The sequence below is a fragment of the Rhipicephalus microplus genome, chromosome 7 (assembly GCF_043290135.1).
Source record: "Rhipicephalus microplus isolate Deutch F79 chromosome 7, USDA_Rmic, whole genome shotgun sequence".
In the NCBI taxonomy this organism is placed as follows: domain Eukaryota; kingdom Metazoa; phylum Arthropoda; class Arachnida; order Ixodida; family Ixodidae; genus Rhipicephalus; species Rhipicephalus microplus.
The window spans coordinates 29815327-29830717 of record NC_134706.1 but is presented as its reverse complement, the minus strand read 5'-3'; the positions used below and the strand labels follow the sequence as shown (position 1 = coordinate 29830717).

The window sequence follows — 15391 nt, the reverse complement described above, 5'->3', positions numbered from 1 at the left end:
TGGCCTGTGTCGATTTTCTGACCTGCTTATCAGGCTTCGGAAAAGGTAAGGGATGGCAAAGAAAGGGGGAGAGAAAGATTTGATACTGAGAACAAAAAATGGCGAAAGTCTTAAAATGTTCAAAAGCAATTCAAATGTTCTTTCGAGGTGTCTCGCGCACGAAATCTTGCCTAAGTGCTGTCAGGATTGTTCAGCGAACTGGGAGCGCGGGGGTAAACACAGACACAAAGCAAAGAGCTGTTCCTTTGTGTCTGCGTTTACCCCCGCGCCCCCAATTCGCTGAACAATCATGAATTACCAACTAGCCCACCTTTCCATCCTATTGCAATGCTGTCAGGATGCCGCGCTGATCATGAGATTTGACAATGAAACCTTTTTCTGTAAAATTCTTTGATTGCATGGTTCCTACGAGATTTATAAGAGGGAACTCCGGCGCAGTGATTGCTGAGTCGCCATGGTAATGGTGGCTGGTACAAAGATTTGTCTAATACTCGTTCATCGAACGCGCTTGGCACCAGTCTGATAAAGGCGTGGGTTCGGATCCCACCGCTGCCACCAGTTGTTATGGTCGGAAGGAAGGACGCTGGAGGATACGAAAACAAAACAGCTTTATGACACTATTTACACATATTTACAGCGAAGAAAGGTTAGTGGTTTCACAAACCACGAGATGTGGTTTTGTTTGTTGCCGCGTTTCAGCGTTTTTTTCCGTGCAAAAGAGTGAATCATAGTCAACTTCAAGAGCCGAGTTGAATTCGTGAGCCCCTGAGAAATTGAAGTGGTGGAGTGACACTGCTGAAGATTTGCTCAACTTCGTGTTGCGAGTCGTGAAAAATTGGCTCCTGGCCACACGGATCAATTTTAAAACAATGTGACGCGGTATAAGCGGTGAAATCGCGCAATTCTTCCCAAGAGTGAAAGTAGGCCGACAACGTTCAAAAGAGATTCGTGGAAAATGCTAGGCGAGCAGAAAGAAGTCAGAAAAATCAGAACCCACGGAACATACACAGAATGTAGGTTGGTGTTTCCGTGGCGTCTTCGTGTAGCTGTGAACAGCATTTGTCGTAAGATTTTGTCGACTGGGCCAATCAGATGACGCGACGATTTAAAGCAAAGGTAAGAAAAAGAGTACTCATGTGGCTATCTATCGTCTGCAAGCGCTCTATATATAGTCTTCGGGCACGCGATCACCTTCACTTTTCGTCTGTTTCTAAGAGAGACCTGTAAACAGACGATACGAAAGGATCCGAAGCAGACGAAAAAACAGACATAAGTGCACGGGTATCTGCCGAAATGCACCATGCGGGGTGGCTCAACCGGCGCTGTCGTTTGCAAAAACAGAGCGAAACCGAACCGCCTCCGGCACGCGAACCGTCTGCTCTTGCACTGACCCATCGACGTCGTCTGTTCGGCGCGTGCGCTCCCGCGGTATCCCGCGGAGTTCGAGATGGCGGCCTGCTATTCTAGCCGTGTATGTTTTGTGTGCTATTTTTTGTTGTTCTCGCCCGTGTGCCTCCGTTGTAGTGTAGTAGTCGGTCTCTCGGGCGGCTAGCTTTCTTCTTCGCAGGAGCCAATTAAGTCCTGCACTTGGCTGACCGCCCGAGAAGAGCCGGCAGATGGCTCTGTGTGGTTGTTGAACCGCCGCAATATACGCGTTCACTGTTCGTCTGGTCGTATATTTTATCTTCTGTATCGTCGTCTGCTTTTTCGGCTACCTGCTGCGTGCGTCGTCTGCAGGTGCAACAGTAACGTCTAGATTCTTGGCGCACATCCTTTCTGTGATGCTAGGCCAATGTCGTATAACATTGCGGTTAACTACCGCAGTGTTTCAGTAGGCTTGTGCATCTCCGCAGCGTTGTTAACGCCCGTATTTCGCAACATGGCTGTACGAATGAGTGTTTTTTGTCTTTACCGGAAATAAAAGCTGCAGCGCAAACCGATAATCTAGGCGTTTATGCTAGTAGTGCATAGCGAGGGTTTTAATTGTCTCAGTTACCTCGATAGGTATCCCACTTAGCAAACGCGAGCCCACATATCGACTGTTGGCACTAAGCGCACTCTATGGAGAACAATCTCGTACTTCTTCATTGAAGGTATATAGGTCGCGTGCGCAGCTGACTTTTTCTTCTCGCTTCCGCTACATATATAAGCGAGGGGTTTTCCAGCGTTGTTTGTGCGGTTCCCTTCCGAATACACTTACACGCTTTCAAAAGCGCTTCTAGGTTAGCGTTAGGCTTAAGAGATCGGAAAATGGTGGCTTAAAGGGATCAAGAAGCGTGGTCGGGGACCCGGTCTTCAGATGCCCGTACCACAGCCTGTTCTATTCATTGTGTAGCAGTGATTTAGGGATTCGAAAAAGGATGCGCTTTTTCTTCATCCGGTCGGTGGTTGAAGGTAGCCAGAGAAAAGGGGGAACAGAGATCCCCCAAGGCGACGGGTTAACCCTCGCGTTTTCATTCGTGACAAAGGCATTGGCGCTCTCATTGTAAGGCGGTGCTTCGAAACACGGAACTGCTCTCAGAAGGGGGATAAAGGATGCGGTAATCTTCACAAAAGGCAGCGAGCGAAAATGGAGGGAGGGGTTTGGGGAGTGTTTGAAGGATACAGCTGCGTTGGAAGGCAGGTCGTACATATGGGGATGACGCAATGGACGCATGTGCCATGTGCTGTTTGCTTTCTTGTAGATCTGCTTGCGGATCAGAACTGCGTCTCACTTTTACGCTCCCCCCCCCCCCCCCCCCCGTTTTTTGTTTCTTTACTTCTATGTATCCCCCGTGCATACTAGGCATACGGATTTGAATTCGTGTGGTGCGCCAGCTCGTATAATATACGAGGCTTAAAAAAATCGTGTGTTTTGAAGCACTCCTGCTATCGGGTTTTTTTTTTTCTTGTACGTCTGTCTCTCGTCTGTTCGGGCACTTCTGCCTCTTGTTGTTTTTTCGCGCCGTCTGTCTATCGTCTGTTTCGTGTGTGCGCGTACGTCTGCCCAAAAAATCCGGCGGTATCCGGTCTTGTTTCCTTTCTTCCACCGCTGCTCTCATCTTTCCTCGCTTTCTTTCTTTCGTTCGTCGGTAGCTACGACCAGCACCCAGGGCCGCTGCTTTGTTCGTGCGTGCGCGCACGCGCGTTACGATTGTAGAGGGCGGCGTCACTCGCTGTCTCCGGATTCCGTGGCGCGTGGAATCCCCACTTCCGGTCGTGTGGCGCCATCTGGACCAAAGGTGCGGAAGGTGGGCCGTGACTCCTTTATGAAGATGGGCGGGCCGCTACCTATACAACACCTTTCGGGCGCTACTGCGGCGGCTTTTTTTTTTTTTTTTTCCGGGGCTTGGGTGCTGCTATTACCGTATAACGGAGCATCGCCGTAACGCGCCTTCCTAGCCCTCCCCTCCTCACCACCATCAAGGGTTCCTCTAAATCTTACCGCTTTCTCTCGTGTTTCCTTTCCCGGGGCTCACGATCCCGCTTTGTCTGGTCGGGTGAATTATGACGTTTCGGATTTGGAGAACAGTTCTTCGCCACCGCACGAACTCGGAGCACCGGGAGTCTGTTGGTGTCTGCAGGGTTGGCAGCTTTTAGTTTTAGGCCAGATGCTTTTGGGGAGTCTGTTATGCCTTCTGTTGTTTTGGTGCGATTTTTTTCAAACTGGTCTGCGTTGTAGCTTCACAGTCCTAAGAGGAATGTCACAAACCCAACGAGATATGTTCTCAAGTTATGCTGTCTATACTAGGCCGGCTGTGATTATTGCTGTTATAGGTTACAGAATCTGTAACACTGTGTGTAATAATGTTGAAGGTATTAGTTTACAAAAACCGAAGTGTTTCAGTTGTAGGCTGATTTATCAGGAGTTTACTTTCTGGTAGAGGATGTGAGTGGGCTTTAAAAATTTCTACAATTATAGTGGACTCTCTATACGCACACTCCCGAAGGTTTCGTTTGTTTGCTCAGATGTTCTGCTACCTTCTAATGCCGGTGGGCCAGTAGCACGTTTTACTTGTTCTTCGTAGAATTCGCTTTATTTCGCAACCTGAAAGCCGCGCAGCGGTTCTTCAGACATTCTACGGCTGCTACATCAACAAATTTCTCAAGAACTACGTTCGAGCCTAGAAATGTCACTAATTGTTTCCAGGTGGTGCTTCCGAAAGAAGCGCCGGTTTAGTCGTTTCTAAAATTAACCGGACATTACGTCTTCTCGGAAATGAGACGCAAAGCTCACTCGTGCCACACGCCTGACGTTATCATTTTCCTCCTTTTCTTTTCTCTTACTGTCTTTCTTTTTTACATTCGCTTCATAACTCCGTGCCATCTTGTTTTAAAACCTCACATCCTCAGGAAACGCATATTGTCGTTGACGTATGTCCAACTGCTTTCTTTTTTTTTTCATGGTGCATGCGCGGTTTCTGTGGCGCATTCTTATTGCGAGCCTCATGGTTCCTTCGAGCTTCCGTTTCCTTTCTCTGAGAGCAGACGACACGGCATCCACCCACTAGCAGACGACACATCGACCGAAATCTCGGTAGCAGACGACGAGCAGACGGCACCGCGCTGGCGACAGAAGGCGACCTGCGCGAAAATAAACCGACGACAAATAAAGGTGGCGCATGAACCATAGTAGAAGACACAGAAGGCATTGACGAGAAAAAAAAAGAAAGAATGCGACTTGAAAAGAAATGGAGGCGAAATTTTCTAGAAACCTCGAAAGACGCGTCTTCCAAAAGGAGGCATCAGAAAGCGGGTGCCTCGCCTCGCTGAAAAGTGAGGAGAACGCGGCGCAAAACTAAGTTTGAGAAAACGCAAACTAAGTAAAAGTATAAAATCGAGCTTAAGATTAGTGGCGGTGGGGCGCAAACGAGTATAGAGGTGCGCGTGTGGTAGGTCGTATCTGATTCTTCGGGGGAGGGGGATAGTGTCAGGAGGGTCATGGAAGGAGGGGTGGGGTGTGGGGAGAACTGTGCGCAGTGCACAAGTAAGGCCTCGCTGAAGAAGTTCCGCTTGGGACCGCCAGGTGCGCTGTCGGCCCCCTGGGCGCCAGATGGGACTGCGCTATTCTACCACTCTTCAAGCTCCTTGCAAAGCTATACCCCCCCCCCCACCCCGAACCCCTCATCCCACCCCTCTCCCTGAAAACCCCGCCTCCCCGCGCGAACGCTTCTCATCGGCGTGCGTTTGTCGCGTGCTACACTCGTGCGGCCCGTCTACCGCTGCCATTCTCCCCTCCAACCCCGCTTTCAAGACTTCCTTTATTTACTTATTTTTGTTAATCGTTACTTCCTTTCTACTATCCATCCCGCTTGGAAGGGCTGTTCCTTCCGCACCGCCCTTTGCACATTTTTCTTGAAGCAGGTCAGGGGGATACTCTCTATAACTTTTATGTTATGTTTTCCCCCTCTCTCATTTGAGAACCTCGAAAGAAAATCTTGACGAAAGCAGGGCGCCCCCTAATAATAACGTTGTCGTCTGCTATTACCTGCGCGTGCGCAGACTCACTTTCGGTTGTCGTCTGCTGCTTCACTTTTTCCCCGTCTGCTTCTCTACTTTTTGTTTGCGTCTGTCGCTTTACTTTTTTTTGGTCGTTTGCTACGGTTTTATTTTTGACCTCCTCGCTTCATTCGCCCGTACTTCTCTGAAGCATCGTTGGTAAGACTTTGGGTCATATCGTCGCGCCCATGCTGCAGTTTGGGCCTTTTCTATTATTTTCGCTTTCCTATATATTCCTGGTTGTCGAGATATGCCTTAACCCCCCCCCCCCTCGCACACTTCGCAGGGGGCGCTGCTGGCACTTGACTCAAGCACCGAAGGACGGGGGCTGACGTGACCGAGATATACGAGTTTTAAAAGTTTTGATGACGGCGCCCCGCTATTGATATAGTTTCGTTCTAAGCTATTCTTGTTTGTCGTCGTTCACTTCTTTTGCGCTTTTTTTTTTGCTCTTGGATGTTCCCGTTTTTCGTTCAATATGGCGTCACCTGGCCGCTATGACATCGTCGCGAGGCTTTGATTGACGGTATAGGGTCGCGTGGTGGCACTGGCATCGCTGTCAACAGCAGAAAAATAAATGATTGCACAACGCTTTGGAAGGGTGTCTGTTTAAAGTAGGGAAAAACGGCTATGCGTGCGTGATGCTGATGGGTGAGTTTGGGATGGGGCTCGGGGTGGTGGAGATTGTTAGCCTTCGGAAACTCTATGCGATCTCACCCACTTGGCGCGCTGGCTGCCGGCTCGGTAGTTGTTTTTAACACGTTGTCAATTTGTGGACAAAGTGGAAGAAATAGGGTAACGTTCTTTTTTTTTTTCCTTTCAGAAAGATTTGTGGAGGCTTGGCGTTATAGAGGGACTGTCGTGTCTCTGAAAAAAATATATTATTCATGCTAATATAAGCACGGGGCTGTAAGTATGTATAAGTACACTGAAAGCAATGTGAAATAACGAAATGCGAAGTGAACGCAAAAATTAGTGGTAGAAGGGGAGGCGTATGAAGGCCTAGACAGAAGCTTAACACTCGTCAACATGTTACGGTTAAGATTGGAGATCCTAACCTAAAGTGTATCATTCTGTAAGCATTTTTTAGCAATCTCAATTATCTCTGGGTCTAGTGTTCTAGCCAACTTCGTTCATCCTGAGAGCAACTCGTTGGAAAACAACTGAATTTTAGAAAGGACATCGTTGATATATCTTTCGCCAAGTCTGATCATAGGGGAGGTACTCTTCAGAATTAGTGCTCTATTTTGAGCTGCCGTGGCGGCCATGTTTTGCGACTGGCACGGCAAAATCGCTGCTTCGGTGACATGACGGTAGTTATAGCGCGAGAACAGAACGACGACACAGAGACAAGGACACGATGGACACGAGGACTAACTTCGGAGTTTATTGCGCAGAGTGCGAAAACATATAGAGGAGATAGTAAACCGTGTGACGAAAACCATGTGGCACAAAGAGTAATACATGAGTAATACATGAGTAATACATGAGTTCTCGTGCTATAACAATTATCATGTCATACCAACTGGCCCGAGCTGCCACAAGCTTGGGTGACGTCATGTGTCAATGTGTATCTAACTCCGTTCCTTACGTACTGGAGTTGCTCTATTTCTGGACGCACTTGAAGAACAAGGACACAATGAAGCGAACACGAAGTTGCGTACGGTACAGTATTCCACTCCAACTAGCGTAAGAAAACAGCACTCCCGAAGTATACGGGAGTTCAAACGGGCATAGTGCGAACACTAGTAGCCCGCAGCAGTGATGCATGCCTACTTTGCCAGAGGTGAGCCCATTACACGAAGGCACGCGAATGCGATACGATCGCTTCTTCGATAATGGCGTCATCGAAGCGCTCCAATTGAGGGGAGGGGGGGGGGTACCCGCTAATAGTTGGCCACCGATTTTCGTGGAAACCCCCTCGGGGAGGAAAAGACCTCCTCATCGGCTAATGACGCGTTCGGCGGGAGCTATTCTCAGGTAAGAGCTGGGGGGGGGGGGGGAATAATGGAGGTGGGGAAGTTGCGTTTTCTTTGATGGGACCGGCGTTCGCTTAAACCGTAAACATACGCGCGCGCGTGCCCGTACAGCTTTACTGTTGCTCGTCCGCTGGTTTCTTGGGAAGAAGTAAGCGATAACGCGTCGCATGCCGCGATGGTTTAAGGCCAGTTGCACGCAAGCCGACACCGGAATCGCCTTCGGTGGTTGTGTGTAGTTGTGTACGGCGCAGGTGTTGGAGATGGCGTCCATCTTATTTCCTCGTCGGGGGTCAGTTACCCGCGCCACCACCGGTGGTGGTGGTAACCGTTGTAGTCTGCTGTCTATCTGCTGCAGGGTTGCAGAAGGCCGCGTCGACTGTTGTCGCCTGTTATCTGCGCGGGTTTCCAGAAGGCTGCGTCGATTGTTGTCGTCTGCTATCCGCTCCAGCAGGTTTGCAGGAGACGCGCGTTGATTGTTATCGTCTGCTACCTGCATGCGCACGTTGCAGAGGGTGCGCGTAAATCGTTGTCGTCTGCTGGCTGTGTGTGGTCGCAGAATAGGCGGAGAAAAGCAGACTACAAAAGAATAAGGAAAAGTGTGGTCGGGATGATAAGAATTTAAGAAAAAGAAACATACCTACTTAATGGTAAGAAGCAGGCGAAATTTGGAAAATGAGTCAAACAAATAGATGCCGCCGTCAATGAACCGCCCAGCAGTGGTAGTGGTAACAGTTGTCGTCTGCTGCATGGTTGCAAATGGCGTTTTGATCGTTGTCGTCTTTTAGCTGTGCATGGTCGCAAAAGGAGCTGTGAAAACAGACGACAGTCTGGCAAAGCAGAAGAAAAATGGGTGGTTGGGACGATGAGGAAAAAATAAACAGAAGTGGAGATAAGAAGCAGACGGAATCGGGAATACGAGAAGAGCAAATGGTGAACGGTGCAGCAGACGTACAGGGGGAAAAAAACGAGGTGGGTGGTTAGGGTAAGAAGATAAAACTAATGGCGAATTCCATTGGGAGAGCAGGTGCACTCAAAAGCACGCTCAAAGTGCTCTCTTCCGAGGCGGCGTGTTTCAGTGGTCGAACAGGAGTAGGAGCACTGTCATCCATTGGTAGAGCGAGAGCGCTTTTGCTGCGCCGAGAGCAGCCAGGAGCAGTTCTGTCTGCTCCCTCTTAAAAAGCGGAGTGAGTGGAAAACGCAGGAAACCACGTGTTTGGAACGTCATGTCCGGACATACCCTCTCAGCAATCCTCCTCACTTGTTTACATTTTGCGGCGTCGTGTCGGGCGGTTATGGCGGCAGCGAAGCGTGCGTGGTGCTCGGGCTCGAACGATTTTAACGTCGTAGCGGCAGATTCTGGCAGTGAACGTCCACCTTGCCTGCCTTCAGATTCACGGATGGCGGAGGCAGCAAAACGTCGTCGTCTTGCCGAAGTATTTGACGAGCTAGACGATGTCAGCAGCGATAGCTGCTGGAGCTCTACGTCCGAGTCGAGTTCAAGCAGCAGCGACGATGACGACGAAGTGTATGCAGCAGCGTTTCAGCAGCTCTTTTCTCTGCCAGAGCGAAGGCCGAAAGTGGAAGCATATGTTACAAAGACGGTGGCTAGCTACTCCGACGAGGAGGTGAGTCATTCGGCTTCTGTTTTAATTAGGTTGCTTAAAGGCCTGTTTTCTTCCAGTTCAAAAGAAATTTCCGCGTCACGCGGCCGGTCGTGGACTTCTTGGCAGCAGAATTCGCCAAGTCACCGCACTGCCCTCAGAACAGTGATCATGGTGGCCTGCCTGCCAAGTCGGCTGAAGAACACATTCTCTCCTTTCTTTGGTGAGTGTCCGTACGTTTAGGAATGCCGCTGTCATCAGGTCACTGCATAATCCGTTTTATAGTGGGTTAGAGGCATATGAAATATTGCAAATAAATGTACCTAATTCGCAGCATGTCATTGGACCACCTTGCTTTAAACTTGTTAAATGCTACTAGCGAGTGTCGAACGTAATAGAGTTATAGTATTTTGTGAAATGCTTTCGTAGTTTGTACACCTACACACTGAGCTTCACAAAATTCTCGTTACTAGAATCAGTGGCAAAGCATAATTCATGATGCATCATTACAAACAACCATGAAAACTTTTGCTCACGAAGCATTTCAAATCGGCTGTGTCAGCAGGTTCACAGTGAGCTTCATCTCCACACTTATAAATGTAATGCGCGAATTAAAATTAGAATTTGTTATTTAGATAGTGCTTCTACTAATCAAATATTTTGAGTTTCTAAGGTGTCACCCAAAAAGGTGGAATCGTGTTTTCTGACTTCAGTTGTCTTGCTAATTTGCTTCATTGACAGCGACAGCATTGTTAACACCATTATTCAGTCATTGACAGCAACAGCAAGCTTAATTCCATTATTTAATTAGAGTATCCTCTCCTTTTCAGGTATGCAGCCAACAAAGCATGCATTAGAGATGTCGCTGGCCGCTTTGAAGTCGCAGAAAGCACTCACCACAGAATGATGGGCCGAGTAACTGCATTCCTGCTCGACATAGCACCGAATGTAATCAAGTTCCCCAGTGACCTGCAGAAGCTTGCTGTGGATTTTGAGAAGGTAACTATGCTTTTGTAAACATGCTATTTAAGGTATAAACTACAGTTTTTTTCACACCAATGTCATACAGCTCTACACAACTCAAGGGACCAGACTAAGAGGAATTACACCTACTCAAACCACAATAAGGACTGAAAGCAACTGATATGCAGGATCAGAACTGCAAATGAACAGAAAATGTAAAAATGCAAGAGATATGAAAGAGCACCACACAGTCAAGCCTCCTTCATGTGTATTACAAATGCTGTCAGCAATCGGACATTTTTCTTGAGTAGTTTTGACCATGTGATGCTGTTTCATATCTCTTCTATTTTCCCATCTTCTGCTTAGTGATGTACATCTAGTACTTGTCCTGCATGTACAGTGAATAAACCTAGAGTTCAGTTACTTGTGCACTCTGTATGTACTCTGTATGTGTCATTAATTCCCCTTCGTGCGGTCCCATGTGTTCTTTACCGCTCTACTATTACAATTATGAATTAGTTAGTGCCAGAATGCACCTTTTAAATAAGTTATTACAATTATTTTTCCCAGATGCTTCACAATTAAATAGCCAGTTAATTTCAATCATGTGTACCGGTAGTGTATTGCACTCGCCGTTATGAGCTTCAAGTCTCCAGTTTGTTTTAAACTTTTCCGCATGTTATTGGCACCTTTCATTACCCTTAGTGCCATGCTTATTTGACTATGTGTGTGCACATTTTTTTCTCTTGCAGCTGTCGGGATTCCCAGACACAATTGGGTGTGTTGACGGAAGCTACATGCCTATCAGGTGCCCAGCCAGGAAAGTGCGATCTGTTTATATAAACCGGCACCATTACCTATCCTTGACACTTCAAGGTGTTTGTGACAACAAGAAGAGGTTTCTTGATGCCAGCACTGGCTACCCAAGCAAAATTCATGACGCACGCATTTTCCGTCGGTCCAGGATTTCAAGTGTTTTGCCACAACTGTGCTCTAGCAAGTACCATATAGTGGGGGATGCTGCATATCCTTTCCGGGAGTACCTGATGACACCAATTCGAGACTATGGGAATCTTGACAGCATCAAAAAAACCTTCAATGCAAGACTCTCCGGGACAAGGGTGCTTATTGAAAATACTTTTGGCGATTTAAAAAATCGTTTCAGACAACTGCACAGGTTGGATATGTGGACAGTGGATAACATGTCCAAGTTTATCATTTCATGCTGTGTGCTTCACAACCTCTGCATTGATTGTGGAGATTTGCCAGAGAACCTGTCACGAGACCTGTCACTTACCTCACAAACAACAAATGTAGACTCAAGCTCTTCTGCAGTTCAAGTAAGCAGCAGTAGTGTAGCCCAACAGGATAGCCTATTACGTGGCTTGGCTAGCATCAAGAGAGATCACTTGATGATAAAAATGGGGTTGCAGAACCAGCAGCCATGAAACAAGGAATTCCTTTACGTGTTATGCAGTTGTGAGCAAATATATGCTTACCAAAGGCCCACCTGAAAAGCTGAACTCGTTAAAACACCTTCAAGGTTGGGAAAAATTGTCCTTACCACACACCTGTTGGCCCATTTGCATTTTCTCAAGGTAGTGTATTGTGCCAAACTAGAAAATAAAAGACATTGAAACTAAGTAATCGCTTTGGGTAGTACGTTTATTTATTTAAAACTACCACTTTATTTTGGAAGTCCAAAGGCCTGACGGAGAATCTCCATTTTTTCTTCATGCATTTTGCGCCGCTCTTCACGAAGCACCTGTCGCTCGGCCTGCCTTTCAGCTCTTCGATTTTCTTTTTCTTGACGTCTGGCCGCCTTTTGAGCCTCCTTTTCTTCTTGCAGTGCCCTCATTTCAGTAAAAAACAACTGCATGTGTGCCAGGCGTGCAGTTCCTACCCGTGGCTTCGTGTCGGGATTTGAGGACTGCGTCTTATTTTCCTCAGTGGTGTTGGCAGGTGACAACACGGCCGGAGATTCGGGCGAGGCTTTGAATGTAGCCCCTGAGGCGTCTCGCTCTACCTCCGGTTCAATGCTGTCATCAATGCTTTCAATTTTTTTCACCTCGTCGTCAAAAGGCACAGGGGTGGGTGAAGCACCAGACCTTTTGTTATGGTCGGAAGACGCCTTCCGACGCCTAATTACTGTTTTGTACCTATTTTCACACTGTTCTGGGGTTTTGGCTATGCCAAGCACAGCCTCGATGTCCATCGATATTTGTTTAAAGGCTTGCTTCCTGTTTTTGAATTTTTTAAATGGGCCAATCTGAGGGAAATATTTGAGGTAGTACTCTAGGAGCAGCCTTGTTTGCCCCTCTGTCCATTCAGCAGCTAGAATAAGAAAGAACCAACACATAAATGGTTTATTGGGAAACTGTCGGTCATTGTGCAGGCATTACTTATAATTGAATAATTTAACACACAGCACGGTCACTTGAGCTTAATTATCAATCAGCAAGCATTAATCAACAAAACAAGCATTTGCGCAGACTAGCAAACATACATAAGTGATAAGTTCTGGTATTGTGCATGTAAATGCAATATGCAAATTGTGCCAGTCTTCCAGTAATTGTAGTGGTCTGCTTTCCATGCTCTCTTTTTTTTTTTGTCATTTAAGGATCACTCCTACAAGTACACTTTTACACGCTCTGATGCATGCTTGTTAGATTTACCCAAGAACACTTGCTGAGGCAATTGTAGACACTCAGTGTTAATATACTTGCCTCCACCTCCTCTCCTGGAGCCTGATGGCTTGCTTTGAGCACCAGTCTCCCCGTCAGCTGATCTTGATGCAGTGGGAGCTGGCAGGTGCAGAGTATCTGTGCCATCTAAAAAATATAAATGAGCAGTAAATGTAGTGCCTCGCAATAATGTTAATACTAATACTTACCACCTCCTGTTTCAACGCATGGCAATCTGAGCTCCATGCGCATTTCTTCGCTCCCTCGCCTTGGCACATCGCCAGCCATATTTGTACGCAGAACTGCATCTGTTTTCACACAATGATGGAAATGTAATCAAATCAGTTATATAATGAAAATGGTTTCTCAAGTAGTCAGCTACATTATGCAAACTCGGATGCCTTACACTCGAAGGTAAGCGGATTAGAGCAAGCAAAAAACAAATTCTAAAAAAGTCAATTCATCATGTTACAGGGCTGCATGAAACACTGCACAAATCACTGATAATTAAAAAAAAATATCGCTTATCATACGTAGCATCTCGACCCTGCGATAAGAAATCGTGCTTCCGAGGAGATGTATGGCTTCACCGTATCACGTGGGATGCTGATCTGCCGTCTGGAGACATTAGCCACTTAAAAATCAGAAATAAAAATAAATTGTTACTGCGTGCAATACTTAGCTGCACCCACGTGACACTTGCTACACGCCACTTCGCAGTTACTTTTCTTAAAACGCTGCGAATCATTCTGTTGCTGATGGAGGGGTCTGCAATGTAAGTTTGTTTTGAATTAAGGATTAATTACTCATGCAAGGAAACTTGGCAACAGGATAGTGTACTGCAGTACTTCTAGAATTGTTTACGTTTTGTTAACTGCTGATGACAGCAGCAGCTGGTAACTGCATGAACAGTCTGATAAAGCTGTCATATCCACGGTGTTTTTCTGATATGATAAAGAATAGTGGGCTTAGGTCCACGCGCGCAAGAATGCATTGCATGCTGCATGCGCGACAAGTGCGCTGAAACAAATAAAAAGCAATCAAATTCACTTTACCTTCCGTACTAGATGGTGCCTGGTGTTGAATTAAAGACAGTAGGATGCGCTGAGCTTCCGAGTCCATCATGTAGTAGTATACGAAGCAGCAGCTTTGCAGGATAGCGCGCAAGCGAGTGCGCTGTACCAACCACTGCCACACGTGCTTTCCTTGCCCGTCCGGATCAGACCGCACGTGTTTTGCAGCAGAGGACGCTGGGATGCACAACCTTTCTCCTCACTCGCCTTTTTATTCCCTCACACCTGCTCTGCGGAGGTGTGCCGCATTCCAGTGGCAGGTCGAGTGACGCGGCTCTCAGTGCTCTGCCCCCTACTCCTCTCTGCTCGGCACCCTTACTCCTGTTCTCTCAATGGAATTCGCCATAAGGGTGGTGTCTTTGGGAAAAAAGTACCAGCTGGTAAACATTGTTAACTCGCCTTTGGAAGTTAGATGTGGTATGGCTGTGAAAGGTGATCGACGGGGGGAAGTACGAAGTCAGAGGACGCAATTGAAGATACAAAAGCATAGACAGCTGCAGAAAGACTCGGGATGATTTCGGCTTTACAGACTAGTAGTGATCTATTGGTTGATCCATAGGAATAACAATAGGCCACTACAATAGTCACTAAGCCTTCGCTCTTGTACCTTGATGACCCACTTTTCGTTAATAGTAACGTCGTCGCCTCCGCGATAGGAGATGAGTATAATGCATGGGAAGGTCGTTAATCGGACTTGTGACATACGCAGCCGGAAAGTTTATCGTCAAGACTATGACTTTATTTTGCCGATGATGTGTGTGTGTGTGCACTGTTATAAGGCTCAAGAACGTTAGAAAAATCAGCCAGCTATCCCTGATATGTGGTAGGCATATCGAGGGATTCGTGCTTGTAATTTATGATACGGGGTAGCCGACACTATGCAACTTTTCTCAAGTTTCAACAGTGCATTTGCGTGTTCTTCCATCTCTCATTTCTAAGGCTAATTTATCTTCCCCGGTGTACGCTAACATTTGTCTTTTGAATGTATTGGTCTGCTTTACCTGATCGACAACCGGTTCATAAAAGGTCGTTAACGCTGCTTTCTGCACAAAGAAACACACGCACACGCACAGACAGACAGACAGACAGACAGACAGACAGACAGATAGATAGATAGATAGATAGATAGATAGATAGATAGATAGATAGATAGATAGATAGATAGATAGATAGATAGATAGATAGATAGATAGATAGATAGATAGATAGATAGACAGACAGACAGACAGACAGACAGACAGACAGACAGACAGACAGACAGACAGACAGACAGACAGACAGACAGACAGATAGACAGACAGACAGACAGACAGACAGACAGACAGACAGACAGACAGACAGACAGATAGATAGATAGATAGATAGATAGATAGATAGATAGATAGATAGATAGATAGATAGACAGACAGACAGACAGACAGACAGACAGACAGACAGACAGACAGACAGACAGACAGACAGACAGACAGACAGACAGACAACCAGAGAGCACATCCACGGAGTGAATCATGATGAGTTAATCATGATGACTGAACCGTCAATCGTGCGTCCGTCAGCTTCGCTCTTAAAACGATGCTTCAAGTTTAGATTTTAGGTCATTTAACAAGCGCTGG

At 46.8% G+C, this 15391-nt stretch overlaps 2 protein-coding genes across 2 annotated transcripts in view; one reads left to right on the top strand and one right to left on the bottom strand.

The window, feature by feature from the left end:
- LOC119179809 (protein rhomboid) overlaps positions 1-15391 on the top strand; it is a 211315-nt gene that overhangs the window by 22124 nt on the left and 173800 nt on the right. The gene's annotated exons all lie outside the window — the stretch shown is intronic.
- On the bottom strand, positions 11669-13974 carry LOC119181724 (uncharacterized). The gene is made up of 4 exons (XM_037432967.2): positions 13761-13974; positions 12915-13013; positions 12748-12852; positions 11669-12355 (listed from the first exon to the last, which is right to left on the bottom strand). The coding sequence occupies exons 1-4, from the start codon at positions 13828-13830 to the stop codon at positions 11709-11711; spliced, it is 921 nt and encodes a 306-aa protein (XP_037288864.2). The 5' UTR covers positions 13831-13974; the 3' UTR covers positions 11669-11708.

Coding starts and splice junctions, on each gene's coding strand:
- LOC119181724 (XM_037432967.2), bottom strand. CDS start 13,830: ATGATGGACTCGGAAGCTCAGCGCATCCTACTGTCTTTAATTCAACAC. Junction 12,853..12,914: donor ATGCGTTGAAACAGGAGGTG/GTAAGTATTAGT, acceptor TATATTTTTTAG/ATGGCACAGATACTCTGCAC. Junction 12,356..12,747: donor CTCCAGGAGAGGAGGTGGAG/GCAAGTATATTA, acceptor TTCTTATTCTAG/CTGCTGAATGGACAGAGGGG.